Source organism: Tasmannia lanceolata, unplaced genomic scaffold (genome assembly GCF_043159265.1).
Source record: "Tasmannia lanceolata isolate RefF3 unplaced genomic scaffold, GAP_Taslan_0.1 ptg000003l, whole genome shotgun sequence".
Classification (NCBI taxonomy): domain Eukaryota; kingdom Viridiplantae; phylum Streptophyta; class Magnoliopsida; order Canellales; family Winteraceae; genus Tasmannia; species Tasmannia lanceolata.
In genome coordinates this window covers 5,379,095-5,394,021 of record NW_027518680.1, presented here as the reverse complement: position 1 = coordinate 5,394,021, position 14,927 = coordinate 5,379,095, and the positions used below count along the sequence as shown (strand labels likewise).

The 14,927-nt window shown below is 39.0% G+C and overlaps 1 protein-coding gene across 11 annotated transcripts; it reads left to right on the top strand.

Annotated features, from left to right (window-relative positions):
* Positions 1–156: 156 nt before the first annotated feature.
* LOC143848886 (putative cellulose synthase A catalytic subunit 8 [UDP-forming]) lies at positions 157–13,549 on the top strand. 11 transcript variants are annotated; one of them, XM_077357977.1, is made up of 18 exons: positions 157–292; positions 508–627; positions 732–774; positions 878–908; positions 1,074–1,139; positions 1,454–1,649; positions 1,740–1,960; positions 2,052–2,166; positions 2,612–2,825; positions 3,941–4,207; positions 4,351–4,696; positions 4,778–4,915; positions 5,583–5,708; positions 5,805–6,017; positions 6,422–6,686; positions 9,636–9,838; positions 11,913–12,263; positions 12,719–13,549. In XM_077357977.1, exons 5-18 carry the CDS (start codon positions 1,110–1,112, stop codon positions 13,301–13,303), a joined length of 3,270 nt encoding a protein of 1,089 aa, XP_077214092.1. In that variant the 5' UTR covers positions 157–292; positions 508–627; positions 732–774; positions 878–908; positions 1,074–1,109; the 3' UTR covers positions 13,304–13,549. The 11 variants fall into 11 exon arrangements, with proteins under 11 accessions (XP_077214092.1, XP_077214089.1, XP_077214071.1 ...); XM_077357974.1 differs by having other exon boundaries at positions 1,036–1,139; XM_077357956.1 differs by having other exon boundaries at positions 878–1,139.
* The last annotated feature ends 1,378 nt before the right edge of the window (positions 13,550–14,927 follow it).

Genomic DNA, 14,927 nt, shown 5'->3' with positions numbered 1-14,927 from the left:
ATCCGGACTGTCCATTATGGTGGGCCCTATTATTTTAAGGGCCATAGTAACAAGAGAAAAAAAATAAAATAACAAGACCATCCTAACCTCAAGAGTCAAGATAATGGAATGGAGTGGGCTGTTTTGTATTCCCTAGTGTCGGCAGCCGACAGCCGACCGCTATATTTACTGGAGTCTACAGGTAATTCGGTAACGCTGCCAGCTAAGTACCTGTCTCTCACACTCTCCGTCTAAAATCTCATCTTCCTTCTTCTTCACGCTGACGAGATCAGATAGTAAAAGCTAGGGTTCGGTAATTTGGAATTTGGAAACTCTCTCTCTCTCTCTCTCTCTCTCTCTCTTCATTTGAACTTGAAAAGCATTTCGATTTTCTTGTGATAGAAATCTACTAGGGATTTTAGGGTGACGGTGAAAAAAGGAAAAAAGAGAGGAAATTATTGCATTCTTTCGATTTTTTTAGTCGGATTAAAAAGCGATCGGTGTGGTGTCGTTATCGTATTTTTGTAGGCATTTAACTGCAGAGAAGGTAAGGGAGACAGATAGAAGGGGATTCGGAATCCTGTAGTCTGCCGCTGCTCGATTTCTTCGTCTTGCGGTGGGTGATCGGTTTCCGTTTCCCATAGGAAGGTGAGATTTTGAAGATTTGGAGATTTTCGTGTTCGATTTGGGGAGATCTGAAGAATTTGGGCAGGAAGGTTGATTTTTAGGGTTTTTGTTGTAAATTGGAGCAGATCTAGCTGAAATTAGAGGCCTGGGAAGTTCATTCTCGAAAAAGTAAGTCGATCTGAAGATTCAGCATTTTGCGAAGAAAATCTTTGTCTTTAGTTGCTCCGGATAAAAGTTTCATTGATAGATTGATGTCTTTTTCTTTTTTCAGGTATTTGGAAGCCGATCTAGTTCTCATTTGAGTAATTTACTGAGAACTGTGTCTTTTAAAAACAAAAAAGCAGATTCTGGAGCATTTGTGCATGTGATAGCAGTGATATTTCTTTCTGTATGAGGATTTTAGCTTTTTGTCACGTGAATTGGCTGTAGATCTGCTTGAGATTTAAGGATTTCATCTGCTGGATCAGATCAAGAGGAAAAAGGTTGCTGGCCAGGGTTTACAGATGCCGATGGACGCGGAAGGAGAGTCTGGGGTTAGTATTGAATTTCGGTTCCACTTTCCGCCTAAATCTGATTTTTTTAGCCTAGATCTCGGTGTTTGTCACTGTATTTTACGAAGAATATTTCTTCTGTCGATCTTTTTGTTCATTTTTAACTGAATTGAGTCTAGAATGCACAGAAAATTGTTCCTTCTTCTTCATTTAGGGTGATCTCTTCGTGCATCATTCAGCTGATAACGTTCTCTCTTTGTTTACTTGATTTATTTTCGTCTTGTTCTTTAAAATGTGTACTTTTCCTCTGTGTTTTTTCTGAATCTTTTTTTTGTTTTGTTTTTGTTTTTGCATAGCCGAAACCTTTGAAACACCTTAGCGGTCAGGTTTGCCAGATCTGTGGTGACGATGTCGGCACTACATCAGAAGGTGAACTTTTTGTAGCTTGCGATGTTTGTGCCTTTCCCGTTTGCAGAGCATGCTACGAATACGAGAGGAAAGATGGGAATCAGTCTTGCCCTCAATGCAAAACCAGATACAAGAGGCATAAAGGTTTGATGCATCTGACCTGTATTGCATTTGTCATTTCTGGGGATGAATATCAAATGTTATATATAATTTTTTTTTCTTTCAAACTTTCAGGAAGTCCTCATGTTCGTGGCGATGAAGGGGAGGATGGGGATGCTGATGATGTGGCAAGCGATCTCAATTATTCATCTGGTAGTCAAAATCAGAAGCAGAAGATTGCTGAGCGCATGCTAAGCTGGCAAATGACCTATGGGCGAGGTGAAGATGTCAGCGCTCCGAACTATGATAGAGAGGTTTCTCATAATCACATTCCTTTTCTCACCAGTGGCCAAGCTGTAGGTTATTCTTCAGAGTTTTTTCTCTTTTGTTTCATTATTATGGATTTTTGCAGTGGATTCAGTTTTTTTGGTCTTGCATTGATGGCAGCTTTCTGGAGAATTACCGGAATCATCTCCTGATCGTCTTACGATGCCATCTCCTGGAGGTGTTGGTGGAGGGAAGCGTGTGCATCCGCTCCCTTACACGGATGTCGGTCAATCGCGTAAGCTTCTTATGCTATTGAGATTTAGCTTTCCCAGACCTTTAGGGCCCGTTTGGATACCTCATGTTTAGTATTTGGATTTGGAATTGAGTTTTGAATACAAAATGAATAGATCCGCCAGCTCATGTTGAGGGTGACAGAGAGGGAAGGGGGTACTTCCTACTGGAGGGGAGAGGTTGAGGAGCAAAGAGGGTGAAGGAAACTGCTAGATCTGTGGATTTCCAATTACTTATTTCCACAGCATATTTGGAAATCTGATTTTTTCACTGTCAGTCGCTGATTTGGAAATCCAAGGATTTGATCCGGATCCAAATCACAACACAAAAGGGCTGCAAATGTGAGAAATCCAAATCAAAATCTTCTCGCATCCAAACGGGCCCTTAATGTTTAGCATTTTGATTTACGACTCATGTGTTTTGTTTCATTGTACTTTTCAATTGTGCAGCTAATATTAGGATTGTTGATCCATCGAAAGAATTTGGTTCACATGGATTTGGCAATGTTGCATGGAAAGAGAGGGTTGATGGCTGGAAGATGAAGCAGGACAAGAATGTTGTGCAAATGAGTAATGGTAGTCATGCACCTAATGGCACTTCAGAAGGCAGGGGAGCTGGAGACATCGATGGTAGCATTGATGTGAATATGGATGACTCGTTACTGTGAGTACCCTTTTGACAGAATGATTTTGTACCATGATTAGTTTTCTTTTCATTTAAATAAGGCCACAATTTTTACCATCTGATTGTTTATTTACAACGTAAGGAATTTGTTTGCCCTTTTGGGATATGTGTGCATGCAATCAGTTCTGCATTCTTTTGTTTGTTATTTCCATGAGTCTTAAGTTGTGATTCTAATCAATGCAGTTGCTTGTCTTTTTATGATTTCTTTAAAATGGGAGAATCTTGAGAGTTAACACAGTCAGTGAGGTTTCTTTCCTCCCTTGTCCAATTCCAAATATAATTTGAGATTTCGAATTTTTCTCCATTCCATCCATATTGTCAATGTGATGGATGCCCTGATGTGGTGCTCAAGAATATGATTAAGTAATTTAGTTCTTAGTGCTTAATATTTTATTTTAAAGATTTTATGGATGACTGTGGCCACTTTCCTCAAGCTGCTGTTCCATATGATCTTATGCTTAATATTTTATCAGGAAGTGCATCTTTCCTATCGAGTTCAATACTTCAATCTCCACGAATGACAACCTTGTGTGTAGCAATGACAAAAACACTGATATTAAATTCTTTAGCAGCCAGACTAAAACCCTGCAAGTTTCTCTAGGTTAAAGCAACATGCCTTTTGGATTCTTTCTCCAGATTATTTTGAAATAATACAGGCCAGCGTTACCCAAGTATAAAAGAAGGGTTATTGTGAAATTTGTGTGGTCTGAAGAGTACTCGGGTTATTCTTTAATTCTTTTCTTGCAAGGGAATGCCTAGTTTTTAGCCTTCCCTGATAGGATAGTCTATCTCAAATAGTGGCAAACCTTAAAACCCTGAACATTTTCTCGAAGAATTTTAACAATGAGATCTCGTATAATGTCAACCTCACCAGAAGGTTTATATTTCTCGACTTATTCAATAACTAAACTTAATGGAGTGTTTTGTGTGTTGTTTGATTTGGTTACATGTCCACGTACAGTTCAATGACTGCTGTTGCATGATTGGTTTCTTTGGCATGCTGAGTTTCTGAGAAAACATGGTCTTTGAGATGATTCTTTATTTGTAGTGGATTGTCTTACATCATCAATTAATCTTTCTCATTTGAAATGTAGGAACGATGAAGCTCGTCAGCCTCTTTCAAGAAAGGTGTCTATTCCTTCATCCAGGATAAACCCATATAGGATGGTCATTGTTCTGCGGCTTGTTATCCTCTGTATTTTCTTGCACTATCGTATAACGAATCCTGTTCGCAATGCATATCCATTGTGGTTGATTTCTGTGATATGTGAGATATGGTTTGCAATATCTTGGATATTGGATCAGTTCCCAAAATGGCTTCCAGTAAACCGTGAGACGTATCTTGACAGGCTCTCTCTGAGGTGAAGGATCTTTTAGCTTTCTTCACTTCCACTTTATGTTTTAACATTTCTACTGCTTGCTGATCTCCAAATGTCTTATAGGGTGTCAAATGAGCCCCTTAATCAATTTAGTAGTTCTTATTGTGATCTCTTATGAATGGCAGATATGACCGAGAAGGAGAACCATCTCAGCTGGCTGCTGTTGACATTTTTGTCAGTACTGTCGACCCTCTAAAGGAACCTCCTCTTGTCACAGCCAATACTGTGCTATCAATTCTTGCGGTGGACTACCCAGTTGACAAAGTTTCTTGCTATGTCTCTGATGATGGAGCTGCTATGTTGACATTTGAAGCCCTGTCTGAAACTTCAGAATTTGCAAGGAAATGGGTTCCTTTCAGCAAGAAGTACAACATTGAACCCCGAGCTCCAGAATGGTATTTCTCGCAGAAGATTGACTACTTGAAAGATAAAGTTCACCCCTCATTTGTCAAAGACCGTAGAGCGATGAAGGTTGGAGTTTTTCATCTTATTTGGAGTTCTTTCATTTTTCATGGATGTTCAACTATCTTAGTGCAATTTTTTATGCCCCAGAGGGAATATGAAGAGTTTAAAGTTCGTGTCAACGGGCTTGTTGCAAAGGCACAAAAAATTCCTGAGGAGGGATGGATTATGCAAGATGGTACGCCGTGGCCTGGAAATAACACCAGAGATCATCCAGGAATGATTCAGGTTTGTTCATCTTCTATCTTTTTTTCTTTTCTTCTTTTGACGATAAATAATACTATTAATATGAAAAAGTACTCAATATCGGGGTTGTGATGGGCCTGATGGCCTCACACTGATCGCAAAAATGAAAGAGCACAAGGATCCATATAAAACTACAAAAGCACTACAATACTAGTGGCATTTGTAAATCTGATATGTTGGTGAATATTAATGTTTAAAAAAAAAAAAGCATTTCTGTTTCTAAATGGTTACACACATAACAATTTTTATTATGATCTCATTGAACTTCTTAAATGTTTGGTTTTGTTTGTATTTTTTTTTTTTTGCTTTCATGCTTCTGTTTTTAGTTCATTGTCTTTGACCGTCACTGTCATGGATCTTTTGCATTTTTTTAATAAAGTTCACCTTTAAAAAAAAATAAATTCTTTTTGCATTTTTTTTTCCATAACATGCTGTTTGCAAGTGCTTTGGATTCTTAAAGTATTTTAATCCATCGGATAACCATTTTCTTTTGCTTTCCTGTTTCCTAAGTAGTGGGACTCCATGTTTCTATGTAACTTTCTGATTATAATTGCTGCAATATCAAAGCATATAGACTGTTTATCCGTGCATCACTTCTCTCAGAACCATTTTCTGATCATAATTGAATATTTTCTTCTGTTGTTTGCAGGTTTTCTTAGGCCATAGTGGAGGGCTTGACAGTGAGGGCAATGAGCTGCCACGGTTAGTCTACGTATCTCGTGAGAAACGTCCAGGCTTCCAACATCACAAGAAGGCCGGTGCAATGAATTCACTTGTAAGTAGTCAAAGTGTCAAAGAATGGCAATTTGAATCAAAACCATGTTTGAACATATTTAACCTTTAGTAATCGATATAATCCCTCCTTTGGCAGGTCCGTGTATCCGCAGTCCTTACCAATGGATCCTACTTGTTGAATCTTGACTGTGATCACTACATAAACAACAGCAAGGCTTTACGAGAAGCAATGTGTTTTCTGATGGACCCAAACCTCGGGAAATCAGTTTGCTATGTTCAGTTTCCACAGAGATTTGATGGAATTGATAGGAATGATCGATATGCCAACCGCAATACTGTCTTCTTTGATGTAAGTCAGCCTTATCTTTTTCAGACTCAACTTTTCTCTTCCTTTTGTTTTGATATGTCTTGCATCTTTCCTCCCTTAAGGTCATTGTAGTCCTCTCCGGGATACAATTGACAATAAAAGTAATGGTTGGAAAGTCCTGAGGTATGATACTTACAAGTGCCACATTTACAAGCCTTTAGAATGTAGACTAAGGTATCCTAAGGCAACTGCACCCTGGTGCCACATTTACAAGCCTGTAGAATGTAGACTAAGATATAGCTAAGGCAAATGCACCCTGGTGCCACTTGGCCCAAAAATCTCCAACTCGGGACTGGTTGAGGCTGATGTTTTTCCAAATTGGCCAGGAACTTTCTCTCTCTGCTGAGCTTTTCTGATCATGTTTTACCTTTTCATGTGGGTTACAGATCAATCTGAGAGGTCTTGATGGCATTCAAGGTCCTGTTTACGTGGGTACAGGATGTGTCTTCAACAGAACTGCTCTATATGGTTATGAACCTCCTCTCAAGCAGAAGCATCGTAAACCAGGGTTCCTTTCTAAATTTTGTGGTGGATCACGAAAGAAAAGTTCAAAGTCAAGTAAAAAGAGCTCGGATAAGAAGAAATCAAGCAAGCACGTGGACTCTACGGTGCCGATATTCAATCTAGAGGATATTGAAGAGGGGGTTGAAGGTATGATTTTTTATATTTGTCTCTTTCTTTTGTCAGATTGTCAGTTTTATTACCAACCCGTTATATCATGCCGGAACTTCTCTGTTTAATATGCTTAATTTAGTCTTCGATTGACTATTAGTCTGTCATGGATTCATTATCATAAACTCGGTTTTGGGGTGTCGGTGTGGAAAATTCAGGAATGACCCCCAAAGTTGAAAAAAACAAAAGAAACAAAAAATCATCAAAATTTGAGTGAACATAGAAAAAAGGTAGTTCATGTGAGGTAATTTTTTTTTAATGATTCATGTGAGGTAAATCTAATCTGGGAAAACATTCCTTTTAATATACTAAATTACTAATTAACATTACAGATGGATGGATCCAGTGCCAAATACATGCGTCTACAATGTTCTACATGTTATTAAAAAAGCAAGAAAAGACACTAAAATAATTAATAAACATTACTAATGACCGTCATTGATAAATTATTCTAGTCCCAAATTCGTGCACCTATTAAGTTCTTTCATATAATCTTGAAATTAACAACTAAAAATAATAAAATATTACTAAAGGTTCGTTATAGATGCGTGGATATTGTTCCCACTCCGTTCTAATGTTCTTATCTGTCATCACAAAAAATGAAGAAATTATGATGCTATTACTAATCTTTCACTAATCCTCCATTAATTAAAGGGAAATGATATATTCGACCCTTTTTCTTATTTTGGAGTTGGGACAGCCCCGTCTAGTGTAAAAGAATATTCATAAATACACTAGAAGGGGCTGTCCCAAGTAAGAAAAGGGGGCGAATATATCGCTTCCCTAATTAAATTATTATTATTTTGAATGGAAGCACTAGGCACTTAATAGATTTGGTTTTGGAGTCAAATCCATGTATCTATACTATACAAATTACAAAATCTAGCTCAAAAATTGCCAAGCGTATGCCTATTCATTCGAAAACATACCACAAGAAGGAAATATTCAAACATGATTTGTCCATGTAGAGTTCACCTCATTGATTCATGTTCCAGTCCATTCTCTAAGTAGGTCAACCACATGTCAATTGTTTTTTTTTCCTTCCGTATATATTTCTATAGCTGAGACGGGACTTGAAACAAGTACACAAAGACAGAACTGAGGTTTAACCAACACTGGCCCGAATCCATTACATTTTAGATCGGACAATTTACTATCCAATTCTAAAGTTATTTTCCCTACCAAGTCGATTAAAAACTCCTTTGACGTGCTTGACTTAGTGAAAAGTTGATTGTCAATCATTGATTCCACGAGTCTATTCCTTTTTACATTGGCCTAGTTCTCATCCAAGTTCGAGTTTTTAATTTCCGATATATATTTCATGTATGATATATCCTATCTGTAGAAAAGCTATGGCTCCACATCTCAACGCCTATGTGATGACGATTGATTCAATAAAGTAGCGTCTATCGGTGGGACTGATTTTACCTTTTTTTTTCTGAATGCTGTGAAATTATAATTTATATTAAGAATGGCAAAAAACCCAAAGGCCAAGGTGGCCAGATACAAAAGAAAAGGCAGATGCAAATGTGACATAAAAGAAAAGGATAGGAAAATCAAGAAGGAAGGAAATCAAACAGGTTCTTCTGACTCCTGATCGTGCCAATCTATTGGCATCACTATAAGCCAATCATCTAACATGCTGAAAATAACCTCACGCCCCTTCAGACCATAGTAGCTGGAATTCTCAAACCTACAAGGATAGGAATTCCTTCGACCCATCCACCTTATGACATTAAGAGCGTCTCCTTCTTGCGATGAGCCGATCCCAGTCTTTTTATCCTTGAATCTGATACTATGTAAGACAGCTATCACCTCCGCCTCGTTGGAATCTTTAACTCCTCTTGGGCCTGAAGAAGCCCACTTAGTCAAAGCATTCTCATCTCTAAGGGCTCCCCACTCCAGCAGAACTCGGATTACATAAACTTAAGCCATCAAAGTTTAATTTCAACATGCCCGACTTCAGAGGGGACCACTGAGGAGCAGGAACGTCGTTCTTTTCCACACTCATGCAAACCTCCCTCCAAAACTGACTTGAAGCATATCTAGAAACATCCTTGATGCTTGGCAAGACTTTTACCCAGATGCTAGTCTGGTACATCACCTTCGCAGAAGTGGAATAGGAACCTTTGGAGACATTCTTGAAGATGCGGCTGTTTTCCTTTCCAAAATACCCAAGCTGTGGCAAGCAAAACATATCTCCATAGAACCCTCTATTTCCTAGGCCAAGGAACAGAGGTCCAGCTATCAAAAAGATATTAAACCAGTCAGGGAAAACTCAAGTCATGCCAAAACATTCTAGGATATGATTCCAAACCTCTCTAGTAAACCTGAAATGTATGAAAGATGATCTATAGTTTGTCCGGCCGCTAAACACAAAGCGCAGTGATCCACAATAATACCTTCCGATTGCAGAGATGATCAACCGTCTTGATCTTTTTCTAGCATAGCTGCCCACCTGAAATCACATTCTAGGCGGAGGTAGTATTCTCCACACTTTAGTTACTGATGGGACTGATATTGCTTTATACTTTCAAAAATCAGGCTCAGGATTTGATGATGAGAAGTCACTGCTTATTGGTTTTGGCGTGTCCATTTGGTTATCTGTCTATCCTTTCTGCTTTGGTGCGTCCATCTGGTTACATGTATAATACTCCACATGGTATATCTTATCTGTGGGAAAACTATGCTTCTCTCTAAACTTCTGTGCCTAGGTAATATTGACCGATTCAGTAAACTCATTGTTTATCTGTATACCCTTTGTGTTTTGGTGTGTCCATCTGGTTTCTTATATGCTCCACACAATGTATCTTTATCTCTAAGAATGCTGCGTTTCTCTTGTTTCACACTTCTCTGTGATATTGACTGATTCAGGAAACTCTTGTTTATCAGTGGCACTGATTTTACTTTGTCCTTACAAAAAATTAGGTGCTGGATTTGATGATGAGAAGTCACTGCTCATGTCACAAATGAGCTTGGAGAAAAGGTTTGGCCAGTCAACTGTCTTTGTTGCCTCGACACTTATGGAACATGGCGGCGTTCCTCAATCAGCAACTCCCGAGTCTCTTCTGAAAGAAGCTATCCATGTCATCAGCTGCGGATACGAGGACAAGACGGACTGGGGAAATGAGGTAATGATATTTCTTGTTCCATGATTTGGTTTCTTTGTTGGCTTATATTTTCTCTACTAGTATGTTTTTGATAAACTAAAAAAACACCTCTGGTTTTACATGGAGCTACGATGCTCAGCGTATGTGATCTGCATAATTTTGTAAGTCCATTATCATAGGACTGGTTCATAGGTGGGTTCCCAGATTTTTTTTTTTTAATGAAAAATGACAAATTATTATAATCAGGATGGGACAAGATGTCCCTCCTTCTCCCCCCCCCCCCCCCCTTCCCCCCCACACACACACCCACACCCACACCCACACCCACACACACACACACACACACACACACACACAAATATACAAGATTAGAGTAACTACACTCAAACCGTACAGAAATTCCCCCCAAAGGTACAAGATAAGAGTAACTACACTCAAACCATACAGAAATTACGAATATGAGACAACTAACATCTCATCCCTTTGGGCTCCCGCCTTAGCTAGGCTATCAGCCATCTCATTTGCACTCCTCCTCCGATGCTCGATCCTAGGGTCCAGAAGTCTTACTAAGTCAATTACTTTCGCAATTAAGTTTTGCAGTCTCCGTGGTTCCCAGAATTGCACACGAACCAAGAAACAAGCAAAATAAACGGGCCCTTCGAGTACGGTCAATTGATTGATGTAAACCATATTGCCATGCCGAAGGTGTGAACTTTATTGAGTGTGCTAATGTTAGTACAATCATATTGAACACACAATAAGTTATGGCAGCGACTAGAATCTTCTAGTACAATTACTTGATTTTAAGGGGTAAATCATATTTTCATAACAAAAATAGGTGGTAGAATGCTAATGAGAAGTTCATTTACTTTTTTTGGTGAGCAGAAGTACATTTACTTGATTGTGACGATTAATGTAATTTTCGTACACTAATGATTATTAATATAAGATTGTGATTGGTAAAGTACATTTACTTGAACCATTCAAAAAATAAAGTACATTTACTTGACTGTGATTGGTAATATAAGATTGTCCAGCCATCATAAACTTTTGCAAGATGTTATCAGTTATCAGTTTTTTGTATAATTTTTTGCCTTTAAACATTAAAATCAATTATATTTTAATAGCCAAAACTTAGATGATTTTTTTTCTAAGATTTACACAATTTTCTGAATTGTCTGGAACCTTTGTTGCCAATTTAAATAAACCTTGCCCCTTCTATATAGGACCAAAAAACTTGCTAATTTCTGCTTGTAACTGGAACATTACATAAAAGTTTTCAAAATAAATTTCCTGGCAAGTAGAATACTCTACATTGATAAAAACATTCAAGCCTTCAAGGTGGTTTTATATTTGTTTTTCTTCTGTACTAGAAAATGAGTTTTGCTTATTGTCTCACATGCTTGCTACCTTGGTTTTGGGAAATTTTTTGTTTTGAAAATTGACTATTATATTCATACCATGGACTATACATGGGGACCAATAGTCCCACCAGATTTACATAGTATGAGGGTCCAGGAGCATACTCCAGGACCAAAATGATTGCAGCTTCATTACCATTCAAAAAAAAAAAAAAACGATTTCAGCTTCATCGAAGGCATGTTCAGTCTTGTATTATCTCCTGATTTCAATGATTCTCTGGCAGATATCCAAATTCCAAGAACTGGTTATGGATAGGGATGCTGAGGGAATGTGGGTCTGTCAACCCACTGCCATCAAATAAATAGTTTTTTGGTTTATAATTTTTCAAGGATATTTTCAGAGAGAGAGAGAGAGAGAGAGAGAGATGGTAGCCACTTTTGCACATGTGATTTTCCTAAGAGAACTTTCACCTCTTTGCACAAAAAGTTGGCAACTTTTTTGTCATCACTGTGGCATGGTCGTTTCTACCCGTAAAATCACCCTGCAAAATTCAAGAAGTGAGAAAGGGTCTCCCTCTCAATAAGTAGTCTCTTTTTGTCTCATATTACCTGCCGAATAATCTTGTTATGCAATAATCGGCAGAGTGCCCTTTCAACTGCTTCGGGAATTCTAATGCATCTTTAGTTGGTTCTCGTATCTCGAGTTTTTAATATATGTGTATCCCTTTCTGCAGATAGGATGGATTTATGGTTCTGTAACAGAAGATATTCTTACTGGATTCAAGATGCATGCCCGTGGTTGGCGGTCAATCTACTGCATGCCCAAACGCCCAGCATTCAAAGGATCTGCTCCTATTAATCTCTCAGATCGTCTGAACCAAGTGCTTCGATGGGCTTTAGGTTCTGTTGAAATTCTTCTTAGTCGGCATTGCCCTATATGGTATGGTTATGGCGGAAGGTTGAAATGGTTGGAAAGATTTGCGTACATCAACACCACCATTTATCCAATCACTGCTATCCCTCTTCTTGCATATTGTACATTACCAGCTGTCTGTCTAATCACTGGAAAGTTCTTTATCCCACAGGTATTTATACACCCACGCTGATAAATAATTTTGGTTGTGTTGTATATTGTCATTGTAAATTATCAAAAGCATGATAGCATGAATGTCTTGATTAAAATTTGAGGGAAATGCTTAGCAGCTGTAGCGAGTTTTTTTTTTTTTTTTTTGAATGGAGCTGTAGCGATTTCTAAGGCCCTGTTTGTTTTGGTTTTTGAAAACCGATTGTAAGTCCAAAACCGATTATTGGACTCATTTATTTTTTAATTTCGAGTCCAATAATCACTTTTGGACCCGCAATCGGTTCTCAAAATCCCAAACAAACAGGGCCTAAATAATCAGCCTCAAGTGCTTGTTGCTTCCTAAATAATCAGCCTTGAGTGCTTGTTGCTTTTCTTCGGGTTTACCTCTTTAAGCAGCTGAAGCCATACTTTTGGTATTGATTTGGGGTCTGAATTTTGTTTCTTGGCTTCTTGCAGATTAGTAACATTGCCAGTATATGGTTTATCTCTCTCTTCATTTCCATCTTTGCCACTGGCATATTGGAGATGAGATGGAGTGGCGTTGGGATTGACGAGTGGTGGAGGAATGAACAGTTTTGGGTTATTGGAGGTGTGTCAGCCCATCTCTTTGCAGTTGTCCAAGGCCTGCTCAAAGTCCTTGCCGGTATCGACACCAATTTCACTGTTACTTCTAAGGCATCAGATGAAGATGGTGATTTTACCGAGCTGTACATGTTTAAATGGACAACCCTACTGATACCTCCAACCACTCTACTCATAATCAACCTGGTTGGGGTAGTTGCCGGAATCTCTTATGCTATCAACAGTGGGTATCAATCATGGGGTCCTCTCTTTGGGAAACTCTTCTTCGCCTTTTGGGTGATTGTTCATCTTTACCCATTCCTCAAGGGGTTGATGGGACGCCAAAACCGAACACCGACGATTGTAATTGTATGGTCGATTCTCCTTGCCTCCATCTTCTCCTTGTTATGGGTTCGGATCGATCCGTTTACGACCCAAGTGACTGGCCCGGATGTTCAACAGTGTGGAATCAATTGCTAGAAAGAGAAAGGACGATGCGAAAGAGATGTGTGGAGATAAGCTATAGGTTATGCTCATCAACTTGAAGGTATGGGCTTCAAATTTTAAGCATGTTTGGGCTCTGTTTGTGTCACATTGTGAAGTATATGTAGATAGGACATGTACGATATCTTGTGTCTGATATCCCATAAATTATTATTCTTTTGTGTAACCAATGAAATTTGGAACTGCTATTTTTGGCTTTGTAATAGACTTTTGGTTGCTGGAGGTGTTTCCTTCTCTTGTTGGCTGCATTCCAGATTTCCAGAATAAGGAATTCGATTTGAAATGTGACAAAATTCACTTTCTCCCTACCGTTTTTCTTTTACAAACTATACCTTGTTAGTGATTTTGGATTTTCAAAATCATGTATTAATGTTTTGAAGAAGTTTTATCAAAAGCGTTTGGGAAAAATAAAATGTTTTCTTGGAAAAATTTACTTTTACAAAAGGATGTAGAAGTGTAGTTGAAAAGATAGTCCCGTACCGGATGAGAGAAAAGAAAGAGAAGAGCTTATAAAGCACTACACTTTTCTATTACTTGTTTGATTGCACATTGGGTTGAACCCATGGTTGGACCCGCGGGACGGTGCAACGCACCGTTCGCACACGCGCGTGCGGCGTGGGCAATGGGCTATAGGGCGCATAGTGGCGCTTTTTTAGGCGCGCTTTGCACTTCGCAAGTACGCAACGTTGCGAGGAGCGATTGGAGCCTTTAATTTTTCCAGATTTGATCTGCACCGTTGGATCAAGATGAAGGTGGACCGGTTGGATGGGTGTGGGCCAAATGGTTCGTAAGCCCATCAAGCCGACCGGTTGGGTTGGGCTTCGGTTCGGGCCTAACGGTTGGTCCAACGGGCCCATAACTCCAACGGTCAAAGGGTGTGATCAAATGGGTTGTGTCCCTTCCCCCAACGGTCAAGTACCAAGGGGGTGCGATCCACACCATAGATGGTTGATCTAACGATGACTGGGTTGGAGAGAAGTTTTACTCAAACCAACAGTCACATCTAGGATCGATCAGGATCGTTCAATATCAATGGGTGCGATCTAACGGTCAGATTTCAAACATTCTGGAAAGGTGTCCTGTAGAGGTGTTTTTCACACTGAAAAGACACCAGGTGGTCTATAAAATGTGCAGAATTGGGTCATTTCAAATCGAAATCGAATTGATAATTCTGACAGACTTTACACTCTCTTCTACACTCCTACAAAAATCCCCAAGTATTTCTACATACTGTTTTCTTTTGTTTACTGTTCTAGATACTGTTTTTCTGCAGAAACAGAATCTAGAGATTTCTCTAAGGCTTGAAATTTCGGAAGGGCATTTCGGGTTTGATTCCGCTAGTGCTACGCGTCATCAAACATTAGTAGGGCTTCCATACTAGGCTTCATTGTATCTTGGAGGCAATTCACGGATCTCCTTTGCACACTACTAGTGGGGGCGAATCTTGTCTTAAGGAAAGTGATATCACGCCTTGAAGCAACACGTTTCTGTTTTCTATCATCAACAGTACCCTCAACAAGTTTTTCCAAGATACCTAACATTGAAATGTGTTGGAAATTAATCTTGACCACTAGATCATGATCATCTATCCACTTGACTT

Excerpts from the sequence above, each read along its gene's own strand:
- LOC143848886 (XM_077357977.1), top strand. The coding sequence starts at position 1,110 with ATGCCGATGGACGCGGAAGGAGAGTCTGGG. Across the intron at positions 2,167-2,611 it reads CACGGATGTCGGTCAATCGC|CTAATATTAGGATTGTTGAT; the intron begins GTAAGCTTCTTA and ends TCAATTGTGCAG. Across the intron at positions 9,839-11,912 it reads AGACGGACTGGGGAAATGAG|ATAGGATGGATTTATGGTTC; the intron begins GTAATGATATTT and ends CCCTTTCTGCAG.